Source organism: Coregonus clupeaformis, chromosome 22 (assembly GCF_020615455.1).
Source record: "Coregonus clupeaformis isolate EN_2021a chromosome 22, ASM2061545v1, whole genome shotgun sequence".
NCBI lineage: Eukaryota > Metazoa > Chordata > Actinopteri > Salmoniformes > Salmonidae > Coregonus > Coregonus clupeaformis.
This window is the reverse complement of record NC_059213.1, coordinates 2,160,472-2,187,177: the sequence shown is the minus strand read 5'-3', so window position 1 is coordinate 2,187,177 and position 26,706 is coordinate 2,160,472. Positions and strand designations below refer to the sequence as shown.

Below are 26,706 nucleotides of genomic sequence, written 5' to 3'. Positions count from 1 at the left end.
CTACTAAAGGGGGAAAGTCCTACACCCGAGGATTTTCCAAAAATTGGTATGAACGAAAAATCTGGCTAGCAGGCTGCGATGTAGCTAATGCAGTTTTATGCTACCCCTGCTTACTCTTTCACCCTGAAGGCGGCACGGCATACAGCACCGCTTGGACAGCGACTGGTGTAACCGACATGCACCATCTTTCAGAAAAGATTAAGAAACATGAGCTGTCAAAGACCCACATGGATAGCTGTTTGAGATTGTCTGCTTTGGGGAGAGTGAATATTGCCACTCAACTGGATGAGGGATACAGGCTAGCTGTCCGCCGCCGCAACGATGAGGTTAGCAACAGCAGAGTCGTGAACACTGTCTACGAGAATCGAGACGACCTCATAGAATGTTTTGAAGCCATCCGGACGGGTTCATTGGGTTCATTTGACCAGCCCACCGTGAGAGAGGCATCTGGCTACGTGAGGATGCTACATGATGAAGATTTAATTTTTTTCCTGCGGCTTTTTCACAAAATCATGCCCCACGTCGACATTCTGTACCAGAAGCTACAGAAGAAGGACATCGATGCTGTCTTTATCAAACGTGCCCTCGACAGCTTCACAAGCAGTGTGCAGGCCATAAGGTAAGATTAAACAATATCATTCGATCTTTCTCAAAGCAGAGCTTTATTTGAAAATGTATGCATGAAAGGAGGCTGCATTTGTGTTTGAAATTACATTATTCTCATTATATATGGCCAGTGGTGTAATCTAGCTTATTTTATATACTATGTGTACTGTACAGTGGTGCTCATAAGTGTATGAACACATTCTAAAGTTGAATAAAAAAAATAAAAAATCATCTTTTGGAAATTGATCTTAATGACTTAATTAAAAAAGTTGGAAAATCCAACCTTTAAGGACACCAATTTTATTTTATTTTTTATTCCTCTTTTTAGTCAACTTTAGCATGGGATCATAAGCTTATGAGCACCACTGTATACTGTGCTGGACATCCAGGCTATGTGAGACACAAAGGCTAACTTAAACACTAAAGACTTTATGCATCCCTGCTCATTTTAAGTGGAACTGAAGTATTTGTACTATACATGGATACATTGCATATACCTGTGCATCACATAGACAACAATACTGTACAAAGCCAACAAACACATTGGTCTGTTTGCCTTCAGGGACTCCTCTCAACAGCAGCTGCAAGAAGCAACAGGAGCCAAAAGACCCAGAACAGCTTTGAGAGAAGAGGAGAAGCAGAGGCTGTCTGAAGAGGTCTGCAACACCATCCTGGATCACACCAAAGAAAGGTTCTCTTTCTCTGGCCACCTTGTGAGTGCTACCTTACTGCAAGCAGACATGTTTGAAAGGTACTGCCATTCAAAAAAATAAAAATCTGTTCATGTTCATTTTTACAAATCTATACAATTGGCCAGAATATGGTTGTTCATATTTACAAATCTATACAATTGGCCAGAATATGGATGTTCATTTTTACAAAGCCATACAGATAGCTGTGTTTACCTTTTCTAGAAATTACTTTCAAATTCTGTTTTCAGGCAAAATGTCTATCACTGTTCATTTTCACAAATCTATACAAGAGGGCAGAATATGGAAGTCTATAAAAATTTCTTATTACCAATAACTTGCATCAATGTTTTCAGTAGCCTCTATCAAAAGCTCCTGCTTGCTTGTTTTGAATTATGCTCAGGTGCACATATTTCCAATTCAACCATGAGGCAAAAAATGTGGTAAAAGCTCTTGTTGATCCTGCAATCTGAACAAATACCAAGATGCTGTACTTTAAGCTGATATTTCATTTGTTTATGGAAATGCATATTGTTTATGCAGTGTTGAGGAATGTGAAAGAACACCCTTGATTATTTTTACTGTGATAACTTATTTTGCTTTTGTAAGCCAACACTTTTGAGATCAGTCAATAAATGCTTCTGGTATTGACTTATATGCTGCCCCTGTCTTCATGTTGTTGCTGGACATATCTTTTTTTAAATGTGTGTAGGTCACCTAAATCATCAGAAAAATTGCCCCCCCTGAGAATTTTTTCAGGAGCCGCCACTGGTCAGCCACCAATTGTGCAAGTTCTCCCACTTAAAAAGATGAGAGAGGCCTGTAATTTTCATCATAGGTACACGTCAACTATGACAGACAAATTGTGAGAAAAAAAATCCAGAAAATCACATTGTAGGATTTTTAATGAATTTATTTGCAAATTATGGTGGAAAATAAGTATTTGGTCACCTACAAGCAAGCAATGTGTCTGGCTCTCACAGACCTGTAACTTCTTCTTTAAGAGGCTCCTCTGTCCTCCACTCGTTACCTGTATTAATGGCACCTGTTTGAACTTGTTATCAGTATAAAAGACACCTGTCCACAACCTCAAACAGTCACACTCCAAACTCCACTATGGCCAAGACCAAAGAGCTGTCAAAGGACTCCAGAAACAAAATTGTAGACCTGCACCAGGCTGGGAAGACTGAATCTGCAATAGGTAAGCAGCTTGGTTTGAAGAAATCAACTGTTGGAGCAATTATTAGGAAATGGAAGACATACAAGACCACTGATAATCTCCCTCGATCTGGGGCTCCACGCAAGATCTCACCCCGTGGGGTCAAAATGATCACAAGAACGGTGAGCAAAAATCCCAGAACCACACGGGGGGGACCTAGTGAATGACCTGCAGAGAGCTGGGACCAAAGTAACAAAGCCTACCATCAGTAACACACTACGCCGCCAGGGACTCAAATCCTGCAGTGCCAGACGTGTCCCCCTGCTTAAGCCAGTACATGTCCAGGCCCATCTGAAGTTTGCTAGAGTGCATTTGGATGATCCAGAAGAGGATTGGGAGAATGTCATATGGTCAGATGAAACCAAAATATAACTTTTTGGTAAAAACTCAACTCGTCGTGTTTGGAGGACAAAGAATGCTGAGTTGCATCCAAAGAACACCATACCTACTGTGAAGCAAGGGGGTGGAAACATCATGCTTTGGGTTCAATTTGTTGTAACCTATAAATTGGGATTTGGGACAAAAGTCATTTAAAAAGAAGGATTATCCTGATCCTGCTACTAACTCAATGCATAACTATTTAATTGGTCCGTATCATTGATGTCATCAAGGCCTCTATTTGACAGAAGGTCTGTGAGAATGACCTACAAAGAAAGCCTGAAAGTATAACATCAGCGCAACAGTTCCAGGGAAATGTTCTCCCATAACAACTGTGCCTCTAAAAGGTTTTCTGGGTGAATATTGTTTTACTTTCATTTTGTTTCAACGTCCTCTTTATGATATAGCATCCTCTCCAGGATGTGTGTTGTCATGTCGGCTACTCAGTGACTTCCCATTTTGCTCCTTCATGCTGTATCAACATCCCCGCTGGCAGCCATGCGATATAACAGGAGTGTATCATAAACTGATGTCAGTTCAGGGTTGTCTCTACATGACTCCAGTTCTGGTATACCTGTTCGCTCCTCCTAGGCAGGGAGAGAGAGGGAGGTATGGGAGGGAAGGACGGAGAGGGACAGGGAAAAGGGGGCAGAGAGAGGGGAGAGAAAAGGGGTTGGAAAGCAACAAAAGGAATACGAAAAAATATTATTTATTAAATCATTTGGGAAGGAAACAGAACACGCCTGATGCCCTCTTGTCTACTATCATTGTTCCGCAGTCGGTAACTCAACAGTCACACCTAGGATCATTCCTAAAGCTAGTGGGAGGAATCATGAAGCCTAACTTCAAATATCCACAGACTTTGCAAATGCTCTAAAAGACAATGTGAAGATCAAAGGCCTTACTATATACCATATGTGCTGTGTGGCTTCTCATTGTGCAACCCAACCATATCATATGGGCAAAACTGGTTGCAATGACATCAGGCCGGGTATCAAACTCAGGTGGTCTGTGCAACTCAAGTTTGAAAAAAATCGCCTTCACTGGGGCAATGTGACAGGATTATTCAGTCTGTCAGACCTACAGATATAAGATCCTTGCATAGTGCTAAAGCTTACAGTTGTAGCCATGAGGGCTGCAAAAGCTGGTGTATTGTCTATCAGCCTGTAGCATTTTTACTAACCTGGTTATCAGTTTGTTCTTTGTAAGTAATCGTTGCATACTCAATGTCAACTTGCACTCTTTCGGATGAATCTATGAAGACAAATAAAGGAAAGTAAATACAAGGCGAGGGTGTGACTAACTGACAGAGACAGACAGATGCTCACCCCCCAGGACAGGTTCCGCAAACACTCAGGACTCATGTTAGCATGGGTACCTGTCTCTCTGCTAGCGTTCTTTTTTGCGCCATGGAAGCCAATCTATAAAGTAATGTCAGAGTGTGTTCGTGTGTGTGCTTTCTCCTTTTTCAACATTTAGAGAAGTGTATCAGACAGGTCTGAGATAATAACACTGTCTGACCAAGCAGAGGAAGTGTGCCACTTTATTTGACCTGCATCCTGTGTTCAAGCAAACAGTTCCTACCTTTTCCAAAATCCTTGATTTAAAAAAAAGCTGATTATGACATGTTTTGACTGACCTTACACCTCTAAAAGATAAATACCTGCCTTGTGAGTGTTCATTTCCCCTCTTCTTTAGATAGATAGCAAGTCCAACCAGCCCCAAGACAACCAAAACACAGATTACAGCAATAATAAGCATACCCCGAGTCATCTCATCACTGTCTGAAATAAATAAAACACAAGGAAATGATTAGTGTAAAATATCGAAAGGCTTTGGCAGTATGTTTTAAATGGGCTCAACTAATAGTTTCACTTAATTATTTTGGTAGTTGCTATTTTCTTGATGGCTTTAATTCAGAATTGATACTCTTACCTGTCTGTTTGTGATGACCATCTTCACTGCAACATTTTGGGACAAGCGCTGTCTTGTTGCTGACAGGGTTGGCAGCCACACAGCTGTAGGCAGAGTTGTAGTCCTTTCCCTCTACCTCCAAACGGAGGTTGGTGGTAAGATCACGACTGCTGGTCTGGTTGAGTTTTTCCTCTCCCAGGTACAAGGTCAAAGTCACCTCTTTTTCGTTGTCCACAGAACACACCACACTACAGGAGCTGTTGTCACACTCTGTCACCTGAGGTTTGGAAACAACAGCTGGAAGACAAAAAGTAAATAAATTGGAGGAATGGAACTTATATTTAATGTTTTTGTAATATACCACACACACATACACAAACACACTTACAGTAAAGAGTGAGGTTAAATTTAAGTGTCCTCTTCCCTCCATCTTTATTCTCCACAGAATAAACCCCAGCATCTTCTATCTGTACGTCTGACAGACGGAATAATCCTGTCACATTGTCCCAGTGAAGGCGATTTTTAAATCTCTCTTCTGGATCTATTTGGCTTTGTCCATTGAGCACACATGCATTAGTGTCTTCTCCATACCTTAAATAGCCATTTTTAAACACTCTCTCTGGAAAAGTTAAAGACTGTCCCAAGATGCCTTTCACCTGCTGTGTCGCAGACTGGACTGTTTGCTGGGAAGCACAGAGTACTGTGGACAGAGAAAGACTCAATATCAACACAATAGCAGTATTCCAGGAGGTCTGCAAAACAGTCGCACACCAAATATCACAACGCCTGGATAAGTGTTTAACATGTCAGTAACCGCATCCATATGATATTGTGATCTGATGCCAGACTGCACTGAAGATGACAATGACATTCAATCATTAGTTAATTTTTGCTGCACGTCTGCAATGTAGTCGCCTGGAATGACACTACTGACTTGAGTATCACAGGCCTTCTTAGTTATTTACAGGCCTGATGTGATGTGAAGTCAGGAAACAAAGTGTTACGACTGGTAGTTGAATATGTTGTCTGAAATACATTCTCTGAGCAAGGGAAAATCTTCCACCAATTGACTTTTCTTTTCATTCCAAAATAAAAAAAAGTCAAAGATCACTGAAAAGCACGACAGGGATATTTCACAAAAAATACTACAACGTGATTTTCCACTACAGCCTCTTAAACCGTAATATAGCCTGGATTGCATCCTTTCAATTTCATGGTCAGAGGTGCATTGCAGCATGATAGAGGACTAATGTAGGCATTAGCCTATGTGTTATTTGTTTAAACCAGTGGCGACCCGTCATTCAGGGCAGGTGGGGCAGAGCACACATTTTTGGGCTTGCCTGTTTTGCATGTTATTTTGGCATTAATACATGTCACATATCAGTTTGCAAACAATGTAAAAAAAATATATATAATTCAGTTAATAAAGCCGCATACAAACATGGTCTCTTTTATGTTTTCTTGAGTAAAGCAGCTCCAAAATGCAGGTGTTTCAGCCTACATCAGTGATTTCTGGCATGGTGGGGCAAGCCAGCAGAAGATACGGAGCGTTGCGCCGTGATTGGCTCAGTGTTCTGTCACTCATGGGGACACTACGTCACCGCCAAGTCTAAGGGTAGAATATTCAAGCCCTTTGGGTCCTGCCATAGAGTTACATTAGAAGTGCCCTTCCAAGAAGGCTCAAGGTCATTGGCCACAGATAAAATGACGTCAAATCACATTAAAATGTACAGTAGCTTTAATTGGACTGATCATGTCAACATCATACTTTCAAAATCTTAGCTAGCAGTCATCATCATGAATCAAGTCGACAAGCTACTGGCAAATCCTTTTTAATCCTTGTCATATGAAGATAAATAATGAAGAGAAATTATAGATAAAACGTATCGGCGCTCATAAACATTACACAACAAGTTGGATGTATTGTATGCTGCTGCATAAATGATGTAATCTGCCAAGGAGATATGTATACTGTAGCTAAGAAAGTAATACTAAGTGTATGTTGTGTAGTAAGATGTTAGTAGCCCATGTGCCTCACCCTAATAATTTGGTCTATTTACCCCTCTTAATTTCGCCTACTGTTCTGACTTGGTGGTGCACATAGAACCTGTTTTAGAGAAACATTTGTTTAAGCAAGTCAGCCATATCAGCTGTTTTGCTGCCAGAAAAGGCTCCGCTGATAGCCAGGCTCCGCTGATAGCCAGGTTCAAGACCTCGTCTTGAATCCATCAAAAGCCTAGGCCTAGGTGTGTGGAGGAGACACACATATTGTACAATATGAGTCGGAAATTATAGTCCTAAAAAAGCTTTCCAGTTCCAAAAGCCTATCTCTCTCGTTTTAGTTTTATAAAAAACAATGCTGTTCGCTCAATAGGCCTATTTGGAAGTTGATAAAATATTTTCGTATATATATAAGTATTTTTGTATCAGCAGCAGCCATTTGCTTTCAAACCTGTTCTATCCCACAACCATATTTTAAATATTGCGAAAGGCCTGTTTTGGCTGCAAGCTGTTCACTGACATATTTGCCAAGCTTTCCCGACTGTAGGCAATGCCTTGTGATTGGGCTACACACAATCCACAGCTAGGCTATAAAAAAAATTAATAAAAAAAATTAATGGCTAAATTATAGACCTACTCCTGGTGCAGTATTCTGAAATATTTCATTTATTTCTGAACAGACTGCAGTAATTCTATAACTTTCGCAAATATATTTCAATTTCTCAGGAGTGCTGCAGCCCCACCAGCACCCTTCCCATTATTCTATAAGGAAATAAATGATGAAGTACAACTCTGGAGAGATGGTAGTTGCAAGGTCAAGGAAAGAGATCATAGAAAGTGATTCTCAATCTGGTTCTGTGAGAGATACAGGCACGCTTCTCTCTTGCACCACAGTAACTGCCACGAGTTGGTCTCTAGGCAACAATGTTGCGCAAATCATAAATCCGGGCTGGCCCAACCCGAATCAATTCTTAGAATATCAGGTGCGGCCTGATATTAGGCTACGTTTTTTTTTTTGGGGGGGGGCAGGAGAATTACAGAGGAGATAACTCTAATTAACTCTGATCACTTTTATTCTAACTTTTACATTGCAAACAGTGAAAATTATGTTTCTTGCCATGAGAGGTACCGGATCCTGGAAAATAGGTTTCAGAACAGTCCAAAACTGAGAGGTGCCAGATCCTGTTCTCAAATTAAGCACTGGTTTCATTGTCACATCCTCTGAAGAGACATAGGCTTACTGTATGTGGCATTTGGCCTCAGTTAGGCATTAGGTTACTATTAGCGCTATGTACATAATGTATTTGTCCTTCTATAGTTAACTGTATAAATTGGGTGTACAGTGTTGTCGGGAATTATTAGATCCCTTAATAAAGATTAGTAAAAAATACCGTATGCTGAACTATATTGTATGCTCCAAAAATCGATTTTTTAAAATTATTTTATACTAATACAATTGTTCAGAGTAAGAGATTTTGTTTAACAAGAAATACAAAAAAATCTCTAAAAGATGGGAGTCACGATAATTGGATATCCTGTTTTCAATACTCCAGGACCCTCCCCTTGCAAGGATAATGACACTGAGCCTTTTTTCTAAAATGTTTTATGAGATTGGAGATCAAATTGGGAGGGATCTTAGACCATTCCTCCATACAGAATCTTTCCAGATCGTTGATATCCTTCGTCTGCGCTTATGGACTGCCCTGTTCAATTCAAACCACAGGTTTTCAATAGGGTTCAAGTCCGGAGACTGAGATGGCTATTGCAAAATGTTGAATTTGAGTCAATTAACAATTTCTTTGGGGATTTGGATGTGTGCTAGTGGTTATTGCCTTGCTGGAAGATTCACTTGCGGCCAAGTTCCAGCCTCCTGGCAGAGGCAACCAGGTTTTTGGCTAAAATGTCCTGGTACTTGGTAAAGTTCATGATACCATTGACCTTAACAACGGCCCCAGGTATTCATACCATTTACTCAGTACTTTGTTGAAGCACCTTTGGCAGCGATTACAGCCTCGAGTCTTCTTGGGTATGACGCTACAAGCTTGGCACAGTTGTATTTGGGGAGTTCCTCCCATTCTTCTCTGCAGATCCTCTTAAGCTCTGTCAGGTTGAATGGGGATTGTTGCTACACAGCTATTTTCAAGTCTCTCCAGAGATGTTCGATCGGGTTAAAGCCAGGCTCTGGCTGTTTCACTCAAGGACATTCAGAGACTTGTCCCGAAGCCACTCCTGCGTTGTCTTGGCTATGTGCTTAGGGTCATTGTCCTGTTGGAAGGTGAACCTTCGCCCCAGTCTGAGGCCCTGAGTGCTCTGGAGCAGGTTTTCATCAAGGATCTCTCTGTACTTTGATCCGTTCATCTTTCCCTCGATCCTGACTAGTCTCCCAGTCCCTGCTGCTGAAAAACATCCCCACAGCATGATGCTTCCAGCACCATGCTTCACCGTAGGGATGCTGCCAGGTTTCCTCCAAACGTGATGCTTGGCATTCAGGCCAAAGAGTTCAATCTTGGTTTTATCAGACCAGAGAATCTTGTATCTCATGGTCTGAGAGTCTTTTAGGTGCCTTATGGCAAACTCCAAGTGGGCTGTCATGTGCCTTTTTCTGAGGAGTGGCTTCCGTCTGGCCACTCTACCATAAAGGGCTGATTGGTTGAGTGCTGCAGAGATGGTTGTCCTTCTGGTAGGTTCTCCCATCTCCACAGAGAAACTCTTGAGCTCTATCAAAGTGACCATTTGGTTCACTGACCAAGGCCCTTCTACGTCGATTGCTCAGTTTGGCCTGGTGGCCAGCTCTAGAAAGAGCCTTGGTGGTTCCAAACTTCTTCCGTTTAAGAATGATGGAGGCCACTGTGTTCTTGGGGACCTTCAAGGCTGCAGACATTTTTTGGTACCCTTCCCCAGATCTGTGCCAAGACACAATCCTGTCTCGGAGCACTACGGACAATTCCTTCGACCTCATGGCTTGGTTTTTGCTCTTACATGCACTGTCATCTGTGAGACCTTATATACAGTGAGGGAAAAAAGTATTTGATCCCCTGCTGATTTTGTACATTTGCCCATTGACAAAGACATGATCAGTCTATAATTTTAATGGTAGGTTTATTTGAACAGTGAGAGACAGAATAACAACAACAAAAATAAAAAATTAACGCATGTCAAAAATGTTATAAATTGATTTGCTTTTTAATGAGGGAAATACGTATTTGACCCCTCTGCAAACATGACTTAGTACTTGGTGGCAAAACCCTTGTTGGCAATCACAGAGGTCAGACATTTCTTGTAGTTGGCCACCAGGTTTGCACACATCTCAGGAGGGATTTTGTTCCACTCCTCTTTGCAGATCTTCTCCAAGTCATTAAGGTTTCGAGGCTGACGTTTGGCAACTCGAACCTTCAGCTCCCTCCACAGATTTTCTATGGGATTAAGGTCTGGAGACTGGCTAGGCCACTCCAGGACCTTAATGTGCTTCTTCTTGAGCCACTCCTTTGTTGCCTTGGCCGTGTGTTTTGGGTCATTGTCATGCTGGAATACCCATCCACGACCCATTTTCAATGCCCTGGCTGAGAGAAGGAGGTTCTCACCCAAGATTTGACGGTACATGGCCCCGTAAATCGTCCCTTTGATGCGGTGAAGTTGTCCTGTCCCCTTAGCAGAAAAACACCCCCAAAGCATAATGTTTCCACCTCCATGTTTGACGGTGAGGATGGTGTTCTTGGGGTCATAGGCAGCATTCCTCCTCCTCCAAACACGGCGAGTTGAGTTGATGCCAAAGAGCTCCATTTTGGTCTCATCTGACCACAACACTTTCACCCAGTTCTCCTCTGAATCATTCAGATGTTCATTGGCAAACTTCAGACAGGCCTGTATATGTGCTTTCTTGAGCAGGGGGACCTTGCGGGCGCTGCAGGATTTCAGTCCTTCACGGCGTAGTGTGCTACCAATTGTTTTCTTGGTGACTATGGTCCCAGCTGCCTTGAGATCATTGACAAGATCCTCCCGTGTAGTTCTGGGCTGATTCCTCACCGTTCTCATGATCATTGCAACTCCACGGGGTGAGATCTTGCATGGAGCCCCAGGCCGAGGGAGATTGACAGTTCTTTTGTGTTTCTTCCATTTGCGAATAATCGCACCAACTGTTGTCACCTTCTCACCAAGCTGCTTGGCGATGGTCTTGTAGCCCATTCCAGCCTTATGTAGGTCTACAATCTTGTCCCTGACATCCTTGGAGAGCTCTTTGGTCTTGGCCATGGTGGAGAGTTTGGAATCTGATTGGTTGATTGCTTCTGTGGACAGGTGTCTTTTATACAGGTAACAAGCTGAGATTAGGAGCGCTCCCTTTAAGAGTGTGCTCCTAATCTCAGCTCGTTACCTGTATAAAATACACCTGGGAGCCAGAAATCTTTCTGATTGAGAGGGGGTCAAATACTTATTTCTCTCATAAAAATGCAAATCAATTTATAACATTTTTTAAATGCGCTTTTTTATTTTTTTATTTGTTATTCTGTCTCTCACTGTTCAAATAAACCTACCATTAAAATTATAGACTGATCATTTTTGTGTCAGTGGGCAAACGTACAAAATCAGCAGGGGATCAAATACTTTTTTCCCTCACTGTATACACAGTTTTGTGCCTTTCCAAATCATGTCCAATCAATTGAATTTACCACAGGTGGATTCCAATCAAGTTGTAGAAACATCTCAAGGATGATCAATGGAAACAAGAGGCACCTGTGCTCAATTTCAAGTCTTATAGGAAAGGGTCTGAATACTTATTTAAATAAGGTATATTTATATATACATATGTCTAAAAACCTGTTTTTGCTTTGTCATTATGGGGTATTGTGTGTAGATTGATGAGGATAAAAAATATATATATATTAGAATAAGGCTGTAATGTAACAAAATGTGGAAAAAGGGAAAGGGTCTGAATACCTTCCGAATGTACTGTATGCGCAGCACTTCCTTCAATGTATCGAATCAGTTTTATTTTCTTGTTCAAACCGCGAGCAATCCCTGTCAAACTCATACATTTCTCTCTAAACACAAGGATGTCGATTTGCACGAGACTAGTATTATCAGAGGACTTTGGAGTTTGCCAAATAACAGTACATTCTGGTTAGTCAATGTCCAGATTTCACTTTCCATTTAACCCATCTAAACAGACGGCTTCAGTTCCCTTGACATGCCACAGGCCTATTTGAAGTCCCTTCTTGTGACTGTCGAATGTGTATAGCGCCTCACAATCATCAAACAGAACATAGCCGCACTGCTATCATCCTCTTTTACCGCTTCACCAAATATTTTTCAAACATGACTTGTCTGGCCCTCGGTCATCCAACTCAGAATTGTAAATCCGGCCTCTTTCTCTGATGACTAAATTTGCCCACGATGGACCGCCTTCCTGTTCAAGTGAGCACAACAAGGTGAGTCCAAAAATGTATTGTATGCTGCTGCATAAATGATGTAATATGTCAGGAAGATATGTATACTGTAGCTAAGAAAGCAATACTAAGTGTATGTTGTGTAGTAAGATGTTAGTAGCCCATGTGCCTCACCCTAATAATTTGGTCTATTTACCCCTCTTAATTTCGCCTACTGTTCTGACTTAGTGGTGCACATGTAGCCTATAACCTGTTTTAGAGAAATGTCATCACAGAATATTGTAAGAGCTTTCATTGTGTGTTTATATGCCCCCTTCATTTACTCTATGGTTCTGACTTGGTGTACAGGGAGTGTTGTGGAAAATAATCACTATACTTTATTACAAATCAAAATACTTCCAGAGTTTTTGTAGAACTAAGGATGACTTTATTACAATTTCAACAAAGCCGAGGCCGGTCTGCAGAGTAGCGCCCCCTGTTCTTCTCTCCCTCCATCTTATATAGTGCCCTCCACAAACCCTAGCTTTAAATCCCTCCCTCCTCAGTTTCCCACTCTTTTATTGCTCCGCCCACTCCCTTTGTCTATGGTGGTGGCTACATTCGACTTTCATTCAGTTCAGAATCAATAGTAATACACTCAATCAATCCCTTATCTTGCAAAAACACTCATGTTTAGTTTAAACTCTGTTCAACCCTGGCGCCTCTCTTTATCACTTTGTGTGAGGAGAGAGACAAAAGGCCACAGGCTAGTTTCAGTCCCTGATAAGATAGGACAGCCATGGATTTAAGTAAAAGCGAGCAATTTGACCCTAAGTCAGATTCCCTCTTTTACCCACACACACAGTGAAATGACCCAATTCAGTTAGCCACAAATAATGTTAACTATATGTTCATGATTAACTCCGTTTTATCTCATAGTCCACTAAGCAATTTCCAACAGGAGAACACTATGAGAACGGCCCATGTTCTGGATTCTGTCGCTGTACATTTCAAAAGTGCTAAATAAATAGTTATACTGACTACGTCCGTCCTAGCTCATTCGTTAATATCTTAATCGAAATTACGGACTGTCTCTTATCCGCTTGTCGTCCCCTTATGCCATAGTTTGTACATCTCAATTGTCATTAGAAACCACATTTGTTTAAGCAAGTCAGCCATATCAGCAGTTTTTTTTTAAGGCAGTAAATGTGGCTGAATGAACTGTTTCGCTGCCAGACAAGTCTCCACTGATAGCCAGGTGTAGCAGTGGTAAGATGTTGGAACTGCTGTTGGGATAGCTTTATGTAGTCCCTAACAATTTGTGGGCACCGTTTGTCACAGTTATGGTGCAATTAATGTATTGTTTAGTGTTGTGTTGTGTTGTGTAGTGTCTTTGCTGTCATGCATCCCACTTTATTAATTGTTTTGCCCCACAAAGATTTACATGCTACAATCGCCACTGGTTGAAATAAGGTTTAGTGTTGACAACACAAAAAAAGTGATCAGAGCTTGATGGTTGTCCTACTGGTGCAGTAGTAAGAGCTTTCAGTCAGCTGTAAGCATTTCACTGTAATGTCTACACCTGTTGTATTCGGCGCATGTGGCCAATAACATTTGATTTGATTTGATTCAGTCAGCTAGACTCGAGTCCTGTGAGCAAGCCACAGACCGTGACTCTACAGAGGGTGGTGTGGACGGCCCAGTACATCATTGGGGTTGAGCTCCCAGCCATTGAGGGCATCTACACCAGACGGTGTCTGAGGAAGGCCCGGAAAATCTTTAAAGACTACAGCCACCCCAGCCATGGACTGTTCTGTCCGCTACCATATTGGAGCATCAAATCTCGAACCAGCAGGCTCTGAGACAGCTTTTCAATGTAAGCAAGTCTGTTGAACAGCTAATTTAGAGCTGATTACCTCCACCCATATGCACTGACTTTTCCTGCAATGATTATATGCACACACAAAAAAATTTAAGGTTTTGGCTATGAGCAAGGTGCAGCAAATGTTTCATTCACTGCTTAATCGGGAGATGCTGGAACAAAAAGTGAGCACGATAGTGGGGTGATTGGGGAGCTCTTAGGTACCGGAAAATCACCTTTATAATAAAGCATTGCATGCATATCATCGCATTTGCGTAGTGGTCTAGACTAGACGTTTGCAGAAATGTTTTTGTAGCCTTTTATAAACGCATTTCATGCAATTCTATGTCATTATACATGACTGGAGACTTTAGCAGCATATTTTTCAATATGATTGATTGAAATGTCAGGCTACTTTGACAATGACAAACTGAGAATGTGAGAACATTAAAAACGACCTCGTCTTGAATCCATCAAAAGCCTAGGCCTAGGCGTGTGGAGGAGACACACACACATTGTACAATGTGAGTAGGAAATTATAGTCCTAAAAAAGCTTTCCAGTTCCAAAAGCCTATCTCTCTCGTTTTAGTTTGTAAAAACAATGCTGTTCACTCAATAGGCCTATTTGGTAGTTGATCAAATATTTTCGTAACCTACATACATTAGTATTTTTGTATCAGCAGGAGCCATTTGCTTTCAAACCTGTTCTATCCCACAACTATATTTTAAATATTTGGAGAAAGGCCTGTTTTGGCTGCATGCTGTTCACTGACACATTTGCTAAGCTTTCCCGACTGTAGGCAATGCCTTGTGATTGGGCTACACAAAATCCACAGCTAGGCTATAAAAAAAATAAAAAAATAAACATTGATCCTCTGTGGCTAAATTATAGACCTACTCCTGGTGTAGTATTCTGAAATATTTCATTTATTTCTGAACAGACTGCAGTAATTCTATAACTTTCGCAAATGTATTTTAATTTCTCAGGAGTGCTGCAGCACCACCAGCACCCTTCCCATGATTCTATAAGGAAATAAATGATGAAATACAACTCTGGAGAGATGGTAGTTGCAGGGTCATGTCTATCAGAGCAGAGAGAAGGAAAGAGATCATAGAAAGTGAATCTCATTCTGGTTCTGTGAGAGATACAGGCACGCTTCTCTCTCGCACCACAGCAACTGCCACGAGTTGGTCTCTAGGCTACAATGTTGCGCAAATCATAAATCCGGGCTGGCCCAACCCGAATCAATTCTTAGAATATCAGGTGCGGGCTGAAAATCGACGTATTTACATTAGGCTACGTTTTTTTTCCGGGGTAGGAGTATTACAGAGGAGGCAACTCTAATTAACTCTGATCATTTCTATTCCATTTTTTACATTGCAAACAGTGAAAATGATGTTTCTTGCCACGAGAGGTACCGGATCCTGAAAAATAGGTTTCGGAACGAAACAGTCCAAAACTGAGAGGTGCCAGATCCTGTTCTCAAATTAAGCACTGGTTTCATTGTCACATACTCTGAAGATGCATAGGCTTACTGTATGTGGCACTTGGCCTCAATTAGGCATTAGGTTACTATTAGCTCTATGTACATAATGTATTTGTCCTTATGTAGTGAACTGTATAAATTGGGTGTACAGTGTTGTCGGGAATTATTGGATCCCTTGTTAAAGATGAGCAAAAAATATTGTATACTGAGTTATATTGAATGCTCCAAAAATGGATTTAAAAATGTTTTATTTTATACTAAGTAATAGAAAAAATCTCTAAAAGATGGGGGTCACGATAATTGGATATCCTGTTTTCAATACTCCAGCACCCTCCCCTTGCAAGGATAATTACACTGAGCCTTTTTCTAAAATGTTTTATGAGATTGGAGAACAAATTGGGAGGGATCTTAGACCATTCCTCCATACAGAATCTTTCCAGATCTTTGATATCCTTCGTCTGCGCTTACGGACTGCCCTTTTCAGTTAAAACCACAGGTTTTCAATAGGGTTCAAGTCCGGAGACTGAGATGGCTATTGCAAAATGTTGAATTTGTGGTCAATTAACCATTTCTTTGGGGATTTGGATGTGTGCTAGTGGTTATTGCCTTGCTGGAAGATTCACTTGCGGCCAAGTTCCAGCCGAGGCAACCAGGTTTTTGGCTAAAATGTCCTGGTACTTGGTAAAGTTCATGATACCATTGACCTTATCAAGGGCCCCAAAACCAGTGGAAGCAAAATAGCCCCATAACATCAAAGATCCACAACCATATTTTACAGTAGGGATGAGGTATTTTCTACATATGCATTGTTCTTTCAAAAACCAAACCCAGCACTGGTGTGTGTGGCCAAAGAGCCCTATTTTCATGTCATGCATTGCGTTCGGAAAGAATTCAGACCCCTTGACTTTTTCCACATGTTCTTACATTACAGCCGTATTCTAAAATGGATTAAATAGTTTTTCCCCTCATCAATCTACACACAATACCCCGTAATGACAAAGCAAAAATAGGTTTCTATGAATGTTTGCAAATGTATTAAAACATTTATATAAAAATATGAGATTTACATAAGTATTCATACCATTTACTCAGTACTTTGTTGAAAACCTTTGGCAGCGATTACAGCCTCGAGTCTTCTTGGGTATGACGCTACAAGCTTGGCACAGCTGTATTTGGAGAGTTTCTCCCATTCTTCTCTGCAGATCCTCTCAAGCTCTGTCAGGTTGGATGGGGAGCGTTGCTGCACAGCTATTTTCAGGTCTCTCCAGAGATGTTCGATCGGGTTAAAGTCCAGGCTCTGGCTGTTTCACTCAAGGACATTCAGAGACTTGTCCCGAAGCCACTCCTGCGTTGTATTGGCTGTGTGCTTAGGGTCATTGTCCTGTTGGAGGGTGAACCTTCACCCCAGTCTGAGGCCCTGAGTGCTCTGGAGCAGGTTTTCATCAAGGATCTCTCTGTACTTTGCTCCGTTCATCTTTCCCTCGATCCTGACTAGTCTCCCTGCTGCTGAAAAACATTCCCACAGCATGATGCTTCCAGCACCATGCTTCACCGTAGGGATGGTGCCAGGTTTCCTCCAGACGTGATGCTTGGCATTCAGGCCAAAGAGTTCAATCTTGGTTTCAACAGACCAGAGAATCTTGTATCTCATGGTCTGAGAATCTTTTAGGTGCCTTTTGGCAAACTCCAAGCGGGCTGTCATGTGCATTTTACTTAGGAGTGGCTTCCGTCTGGCCACTCTACCATAAAGGGCTGATTGGTGGAGTGCTGCAGAGATGGTTGTCCTTCTGGAAGGTTCTCCCATCTCCACAGAGAAACTCTTGAGCTCTATCAAAGTGACCATTTGGTTCCCTGACCAAGGCCCTTCTACGTCGATTGCTCAGTTTGGCCGGGCGGCCAACTCTAAAGAGCCTTGGTGGTTCCAAACTTCTTCCGTTTAAGAATGATGGAGGCCACTGTGTTCTTGGGGACCTTCAATGCTGCAGACATTTTTTGGTACCCTTCCCCAGATCTGTGCCTAGACACAATCCTGTCTCGGAGCTCTACAGACAATTCCTTCGACCTCATGGCTTGGTTTTTGCTCTGACATGCACTGTCAAATGTGAGACCTTATATATACACAGGTTTGTGCCTTTCCAAATCATGTGCAATCAATTGAATTTACCACAGGTGGAATCCAATCAAGTTGTAGAAACATCTCAAGGATGATCAATGGAAACAAGAGGCACCTGTGCTCAATTTTGAGTCTCATAGGAAAGGGTCTGAATACTTATTTAAATAAGGTATATATATATATATATATATGTCTAAAAACCTGTTTTCGCTTTGTCATTATGGGGTATTGTGTGTAGATTGATGAGGATTAGTAAAAAAAAAAAAATCTATTTTAGAATAAGGCTGTAATGTAACAAAATGTGGAAAAAGGGAAGGGGTCTGAATACTTTCCAAATGCACTGTATGCACTGCACTTCTTTCAATGTATCGAATCAGTTTTATTTTCTTGTTCAAACCGCGAGCAATCCCTGTGAAACTCAGACATTTCTCTCTAAACACAAGGATGTCGATTCGCACGAGACTAGTATTATCAGAGGACTTTGGAGTTTGCCAAATAACAGTATATTCTGATTAGTCAATGTCCAGATTTCACTTTCCATTTAACCCATCTAAACAGTAGGCTACAGTTCCCTTGACATGCCACAGGCCTATTTGAAGTCCCTTCTTGTGACTGTCGAATGTGTATAGTGCCTCACAATCATCAAACAGAACATAGCCGCACTGCTGTCATCCTCTTTTACCACTTCACCAAATATTTCCCAAACATGACTTGTCTGGCCATCCCTTTTCTTTATTTTCAACTCTCCTTTCACAGCTTTTCTCTTATTGAATTATATTTCGACAATGTCCTTTTTGCCTCCATGGATTGACATTATGTTTTTCTGCCCGTTCCCAAAAGCATTATTTGGCGATTGGCTGTGTAGGCTACTTGGCGCGCATTCAGTTGAGCCCTATAGTTTAGGCTTATGCACTAATACCAGATAGCCTAAAATAATGAAAGAAAAACCTCAATGTATCCTATAGATATACAATGCACAAGAATTATACATTCAAGGATTTTTAAGGTATTGTTTCTCAAATCAAGTTATTCTATACATGCGTTTCATCAAATGCTCGCAGTCAAACAAACAACCAAAAATACTGTGCACCTCTGGTTATTTTGCTGTATGGTCTGGACTGCATTCTCATCTGCAGCAAATGAAATCGGACCAAGACAACCCTTTTCGAGAAAACCACTGCCCATTGTTTAATGCTCTCCTGACTGTGGGATAGTTTTCACACCAGTCCAACGATCCAAAATAAGGGGGGAAACGCGCCAGAGTTCGGATAAAATGCTCCAAACTAATTTGTTGTGAAAGCCCCCTAAGATTTGTAAAGCTATGCCTCCCCTGGCTCAGGCGATCCCCCGACAAACACACATGCACAACCAGACATTGATTGATTGGAGACAGCTTGTGTCAATTACAGAACATTTTCTAGAATTTCTACCTGCAGCAACGCTAGAGGTTAATGCTGGAAATACTGATAAAAGTGCATTGGCTCCATTTCTGCAACAAAATGTAGGGCCATAACTCCCTAAGTATTACATCTGGATTGTGGATCCTTGAAATGAGGTATCAGCCTACTCGGTGAGTTTGTACAGGGTCGTATCTCTTATTGCTCTTGAATGTCTTTATTCTCAGTCAAGACATTCAAGTGAGACACGTACACCCTAAAAAAGCACCGCTTTTTTGTTCCACGCGATGAAATTCATCTTGAGACACAGAGCAGCATGACCAGAGGAACATCTCAGTTGTGGTGATAAATTTAAGCTTAACATCCCTGTCATTTATCGCCCTCCAGGTTCCCTTGGAGAGTTCATCAATGAGCTTGACGCCTTGATAAGTTCCTTTCCTGAGGATGGCTCACCCCTCACAGTCCTGGGTGACTTTAACCTTTTACGTCTACCTTTGACTCACTTCTCTCTGCCTCCTTCTTTTCACTCCTCTCCTCTTTTGACCTCACCCTCTCACCGTCCCCCCCTACTCACAAGGCAGGCAATACGCTTGACCTCCTCTTTACTAGATGCTGTTCTTCTACTAATCTCACTGCAACTCCCCTCCATGTCTCCGACCACTACTTTGTATCCTTTTCTTTCTCGCTCTCCTCCAACACTACTCACTCTGCCCCTACTCAGATGGTAATGCGCCGTCGCAACCTTCGCTCTCTCTCTCCCGCTACTCTCTCCTCTTCCATCCTATCATCTCTTCCCTCTGCTCAATCCTTCTCCCTCCAATCTCCTGATTCTGCCTCCTCAACCCTCCTCTCCTCCCTTTCTGCTGCATCCTTTGACTCTCTATGTCCCCTATCCTCCCGGCCGGCTCGGTCCTCCCCTCCTGCTCCGTGGCTTGACGACTCATTGCGAGCTCACAGAACAGGGCTCCGGGCAGCCGAGCGGAAATGGAGGAAAACTAGACTCCCTGCGGACCTGGCATCTTTTCACTTCCTCCTCTCTACATTTTCTTCCTCTGTTTCTGCTGCTAAAGCCACTTTCTACCACTCTAAATTCCAAGCATCTGCCTCTAACCCTAGGAAGCTCTTTGCCACCTTCTCCTCCCTGCTGAATCCTCCCCCCCCGTTCTCCCTCTCTGTGGATGACTTCGTCAACCATTTTGAAAAGAAAGTTGACGACATCCGATCCTCGTTTGTTAAGTCAAATGACACTGCTGGTCCTGCTCACACTGCCCTACCCTATGCTTTGACTTCTTTCTCCCCTCTCTCTCCAGATGAAATCTTGCGACTTGTGACGGCTGGCCGCCCAACAACCTGCCTGCTTGACCCTATCCCCTCCTCTCTTCTCCAAACCATCTCCGGTGACCTTCTCCCTTACCTCACCTCGCTCATCAACTCATCCTTGACCGCTGGCTATGTCCCTTCCGTCTTCAAGAGAGCGAGAGTTGCACCCCTTCTCAAAAAGCTTACACTCGATCCCTCCGATGTCAACAACTACAGACCAGTATCCCTTCTTTCTTTTCTCTCCAAAACTCTTGAGCGTGCCATCTTTAGCCAACTCTCTTGCTATCTCTCTCAGAATGACCTTCTTGATCCAAACCAGTCAGGTTTCAAGACTGGTCATTCAACTGAGACTGCTCTTCTCTGTGTCACGGAGGCTCTCCGCACTGCTAAATCTAACTCTCTCTCCTCTGCTCTTGTCCTTCTAAACCTGTCTGCTGCCTTTGATACTGTGAACCATCAGATCCTCCTCTCCACCCTCTCCGAGCTGGGCATCTCCGGCGCGGCTCACTCCTGGATTGCGTCCTACCTGACCGGTCGCTCCTACCAAGTGGTGTGGCAAGAATCTGTCTCCGCACCACGTGCTCTCACCACTGGTGTCCCCCAGGGCTCAGTTCTAGGCCCTCTCCTATTCTCGCTATACACCAAGTCACTTGGCTCTGTCATATCCTCACACGGCCTCTCCTATCATTGCTACGCAGATGACACACAACTAATCTTCTCCTTTTCCCCTTCTGATAACCAGGTGGCGAATCGCATCTCTGCATGTCTGGCAGACATATCAGTGTGGATGACGGATCACCACCTCAAGCTGAACCTCGGCAAGACGGAGCTGCTATTCCTCCTCGGGGAAGGACTGCCCGTTCCATGATCTCACCATCACGGTTGACAACTCCGTTGTGTCCTCCTCCCAGAGTGCAAAGAGCCTTGGCGTGACCCTTGACAACACCGTGTCGTTCTCCGCTAACATCAAGGCGGTGACCCGATCCTGTAGGTTCATGCTCTACAACATTCGGAGAGTACGACCCTGCCTTACACAGGAAGCGGCACAGGTCCAAATCCAGGCACTTGTCATCTCCCGTCTGGATTACTGCAACTCGCTGTTGGCTGGGCTCCCTGCCTGTGCCATTAAACCCCTACAACTCATCCAGAATGCCACAGCCCGTCTGGTGTTCAACCTAAGTTCTCTCACGTCACCCCGCTCCTCCGCACACTCCACTGGCTTCCAGTTGAAGCTTGCATCTGCTACAAGACCATGGTGCTTGCCTACGGAGCTGTGAGGGGAACGGCACCTCCGTACATTCAGGCTCTCATCAGTCCCTACACCCAAACGAGGGCATTGCGTTCATCCACCTCTGGCCTGCTGGCCCCCCTACCTCTGCGGAAGTACAGTTCCCGCTCAGCCCAGTCAAAACTGTTCGCTGCTCTGGCACCCCAATGGTGGAACAAGCTCCACCAGGACAGCGGAGTCACTCACCACCTTCCGGAGACACTTGAAACCCCACCTCTTTAAGGAATACCTGGGATAGGATAAAGTAATCCTTCTACCCCCCCCCCTTACCCCACCCCCCAAAAAATAAATAAAATAAACATTGTAAAGTGGTTATCCCACTGGCTATAAGGTGAATGCACCAATTTGTAAGTCGCTCTGGATAAGAGCGTCTGCTAAATGACGTAAATGTAAAATGTGGTGGGCTGACCAGTGACCAGACCATTACCTTTTTAACTAAGTAAATCGTCTCTGGCTCTTCCATCTGGTGTCTCTGTGACAGACAGCCACTGACAACATAATCACAGGAAATCACCAACATGTCCTGTTTAGAGGAGAACAATCTAATGTCCCATTCGAATGTAGCTTAAATACCACTGAGTTTGAATGTTAATTTAACCTAATGACTTTTAGATATTGATATCCATGAAAGGATTTCTTCATTTTGGGGATGAAGCCATGTCCATTCTTCTTCAATGATTCAACATGGTTGAGGGAATTCACAAGTCCCAACACCATAAAGGTGCATGTTTTAGTATCACAGCCATAGTCATTAGTCTTTTCAAACATCATTGGGCAGACACTGTGAGCCTAAACACAGTGAGCCCATGAGCTCTGTCAGTTAGACAAAATTTAAATAGAACGCAAATTAGTTTACTCTTACTGAATTTCCACGTGGGCGGGGATATTGGAAATGTAATCAAAGCCTATTGGATGATTTTAAAAAAAACTAGGACAGAGGAATTTATTACTGTTTTTTTCTGACATAACATAGGTACAGCAAATCCCCTTATTGTATGGGGCACTTTTAAATGTGCCTTTAGAGGCCATGCAATTCAGTACTCATCTCGAAAACAAAAGCAATTTAGGTCAAGAGTCCATACTAACAAAGGAAATAGAAGGTCTAACAGAACAGATAGATAGCAATAAAAACTGTAACATAGAGGCTCAGAATAAATGAGAGGAAAAACAAAAAGAAATTGAGAAACTTATTCAAGAAAGATCAAGTGAAATATATTATAAAAATAAAGCCAACTGGATGGAATATGGGGAAAAATTCACAAAATTCTTCTTCAACATAGAAATGCTATCAAAAAGAATGTACTGAAACTGGTTACAAATGATGGAGTCACCCATGATTCACCAAATTATATTTTGAAGGAGGAAGCAAAGTACTTTAAGCATATGTTTTAGTTTCAGTCGCCTCCATCTCCTCTAACTGAAGCTAAATGTAGGGATTGTTTTTCTATTGATAGTGTAAAATTAACAGCCATACAGAAAGACTCATGTGAAGGTGAAATTACAGAGGAGGAACTTCTGGATGCAATTAAATACTTTAAGTCCGGGAAAACTCCAGGGTTGGATGGCATACCAGTCGAGGTATACCAAAACCTTTTTGATATACTCAGAGGACCGTTATTAGCATGTTTTAACCACTCCTATGTAAGTGGTAGATTATCAGACACTCAAGAAGAAGTTCTGATTTCATTATTACTGAAACAGGATACAAGTGGGAAATGTAAAGATCCAGTCCATTAAAAAAATTGGAGGCCCCTTACACTTCAGTGTTGTAATGCACAAATTCTAGCAAAATGTATAGCACATAGAATTAAAAAGGTATTGTTGGACATTATACATTCTAATCAGACAGGTTTTTTACATGGACAATACATTGGAGATAGTATAAGGCAAGTACTGGAAACAATAGAACACTATGGAAAATCTGGGAAACCAGGCCTGCTATTCATAGCAGACTTTGAAAAGGCATTTGTGGTGGTCCTCTGTAGCTCAGCTGGTAGAGCACGGCGCTTGTAACGCCAGGGTAGTGGGTTCTCCCGTCACCATACAAACATGACTGTAAGTCGCTTTGGATAAAAGCGTCTGCTAAATGGCATATTATTATTTGATAAAGTACGACTGGAGTTTAAATATAAACGCCTGGAGCATTTCAATTTTGGAGAATCTCTTATAAAATGGGTTAAAATCATGTATAATAATAAGCCATTTAGCAGACGCTTTTATCCAAAGCAATTTACAGTCATGCGTGCATACATTTTTGTGTATGGGTGGTCCCGGGGATCGAACCCACTACCTTGGCCGTTCTACCAGCTAGCTAAACACCTAAGTGTAAAATAGTAAATAATGGCTATTTCTCCGAAAGTTTTAAACTGTCAAGAGGAGTAAAACAAGTTTGTCCACTATCGGCATATCTATTTATTATGGCCATCGAAATGTTAGCTATTAAAATCAGATCCAACAATAATATCAAGGGATTAGAAATCCAGGGCTTAAAAACAAAGGTGTCATTGTACACGGATGATTCATGTTTTCTTTTAAATCCACAACTTGAATCCCTCTACAACCTCCTAGAGGATCTAGATACATTTTCTAACCTCTCTGGATTACAACCAAATTATGATTATGATATTACATATTGAATCACTAAAAACTTAGAATTTTTACATTTAAATTATTATACAAATTCTTGCTACCAATAGAATGTTATTTATTTGGGGGATACAATCTTCCCAGCTCTGCAGATTTTGCTGCGAAGAGACAGAATCATTAGATCATTTGTTTTGGTACTGTCCATTTGTAGCTTGTTTTTGGTCACAGGTCCAGGAATGACTGAAGGATTGCAATATTTACCTGGAGCTAACCCTGCAGATAGCACTACTGGGTGATCTAAAAAGTCATAGTCAATCGATCAATAATATAATAATACTTTTAGCAAAATAAAATATTTACAATCTGTAGAAACAATGAGAATAGAAGGGTTCAGAACTTTTGTGAAACATCACAGTACAGTTGAAAAATATATGGTAAATAGAAATCCAATATGGATGGTGTTAAGAGATAGATGGGAGTTGTTGAATGGAGCAGAAGGATGGGACTAATATCAACTAACAACAACGAATAACAACAAGATAACTAATGTAAAGCATACTGTGTCCATAATAAGTATATAGGTTATAGGTTGAGAGCTTTTGTGAAAGAGCACAGTTAGAAAGATACGCCATATAGAAGCAAACCGGATGGACATCATGAAAATGATCGGAGAGGTTGCAGGTACAGGAAGTTCAGGAGGAAAAACAAACCAAATAGAATTATTGTAAAATTGACTGTGTCCATAAAATGTATATAGTATGTATAAGCTGGAAGTAGAGGCCTAAGCGTTGTTGTTCACTAGTTTACTCCAATTAGGGAAGGACTGATGGGGTTGGAAAGTAATAAAGGGAAATATATTTTTTTAAAGGATATGTATATATATGCATGTATATGTATTTATATGTGTGTGTATGTATGTGTATGTATGTGTGTGTGTATGTATGTATGTATGTGTATGTATGTATATATATATATATATGTGTATGTATGTATGTATATATATATATATATATATATGTATATATTAGCGAGAAAAAACAAACATATTGGGGATTGGAAGTGCTGCAGATAATTACATTGATGGAAGTTACAATCTATCTGCAATTGAAAGCTGATCTAGCCCCCACAACCCCCTACCCCCCCCAGAAGAAAAAACGTATTAAGTTCCAAATGAAAAGCTTCATTCACAAAGATTTATAACAGGTTACCAACCTGTTGTTTCCAAAAGATTATTAATCTCTCATCTAAATTAGTCTATGAATCAATAAAGTATTGGCATACTCTGTAGTTCGTGTATAGACTCAAACTGTTATAGCCTACACCTCTTGCTTCCCATGAAAGAGCTCTGTTTTAGAACCTACCCTCTGTCAGTATCTCTCCCTTACTGTAAATATTTGTCTAATAATCAGACAATATACAGGATGTCTCTCCAGAGAGAGAGGAATTTTATTTTGGAATTAGTCTAAGCGATAGGCTACACACTGTTTAAATGTGGCACTGTTTAAATGATTTAGCATTTACGATTTTTGGCCACATTTAGTTACCAACATTACTAATTAAAACATTTAACTTGAACAAATATATATATATATATAATTAGGCTACTTATCTATCATCTCACACATACACGTCTGCTAAATGACGTAAATGTAAATGTAGTTAGTGCAGCAAATCAGTAACAACAAAGGAAACATACCATCAATGACAAAATAAAGCAGCATGAACGTCAGTCTGGCAAGCCTTCTCCATCCGAACAAGTAATTCATTGCTCTAAAGCTCAAGCTGTTCACTGGTGTGCACTGTAAAGAACCTGAAAGATGTGACCTTGTCCTTGTACAGATGAGAGAATAGACTCAACCAGACCAGCAGCCCTCTGGGGTGTATTCATCAAATCAAATCAAATTTTATTGGCCACATACGCCGAATACAACAGGTGTAGACATTACAGTGAAATGCTTACTTACAGCCCTTAACCAAAAATGCATTTATTTTTTAATAAAAAAGTAAAATAAAACAACAACAAAAAAAGTGTTAAGAAAAAAGTGCAGAAATAAAATAAAATAACAGTAGGCTATATATACAGGGGGGTACCGGTGCAGAGTCAATGTGCGGGGGCACCGGCTAGTTGAGGTAGTTGAGGTAATATGTACATGTGGGTAGAGTTAAAGTGACTATGCATAAATAGTTAACAGAGTAGCAGCAGCCTAAAAAGATGGGGTGGGGGTGTGGGGCAGTGCAAATATTCCGGGTAGCCATGATTAGCTGTTCAGGAGTCTTATGGCTTGGGGGTAGAAGCTGTTGAGAAATATTTTGGACCTAGACTTGGCACTCCGGTACCGCTTGCCGTGCGGCAGCACAGAAAACAGTCTATGACTAGGGTGGCTGGAGTCTTTGACAATTTTGAGGGCCTTCCTCTGACACCGCCTGGTATAGAGGTCCTGGATGGCAGGAAGCTAGGCCCCAGTGATGTACTGGGCCATACGCACT

General features: G+C 41.7%; 1 protein-coding gene across 1 annotated transcript; it reads right to left on the bottom strand.

Moving 5' to 3' along the window:
• Window positions 1-3,003: 3,003 nt before the first annotated feature.
• On the bottom strand, window positions 3,004-26,041 carry LOC121557904 (SLAM family member 5-like). The gene is made up of 5 exons (XM_045206323.1): window positions 25,916-26,041; window positions 5,195-5,506; window positions 4,828-5,103; window positions 4,076-4,676; window positions 3,004-3,479 (listed from the first exon to the last, which is right to left on the bottom strand). The coding sequence occupies exons 1-4, from the start codon at window positions 25,983-25,985 to the stop codon at window positions 4,381-4,383; spliced, it is 954 nt and encodes a 317-aa protein (XP_045062258.1). The 5' UTR covers window positions 25,986-26,041; the 3' UTR covers window positions 3,004-3,479; window positions 4,076-4,380.
• Window positions 26,042-26,706: the final 665 nt, after the last annotated feature.

What these genes read in the sequence shown, in the direction of transcription:
- LOC121557904 (XM_045206323.1), bottom strand. Translation starts at nt 25,985, where the DNA reads ATGAATTACTTGTTCGGATGGAGAAGGCTTGCCAGACTGACGTTCATG. An exon ending in ATTTAACCTCACTCTTTACT is followed by an intron (nt 5,104 to 5,194) that starts GTAAGTGTGTTT and finishes TTTGTCTTCCAG; the next exon opens with CTGTTGTTTCCAAACCTCAG. An exon ending in TGGTCATCACAAACAGACAG is followed by an intron (nt 4,677 to 4,827) that starts GTAAGAGTATCA and finishes TATTTATTTCAG; the next exon opens with ACAGTGATGAGATGACTCGG.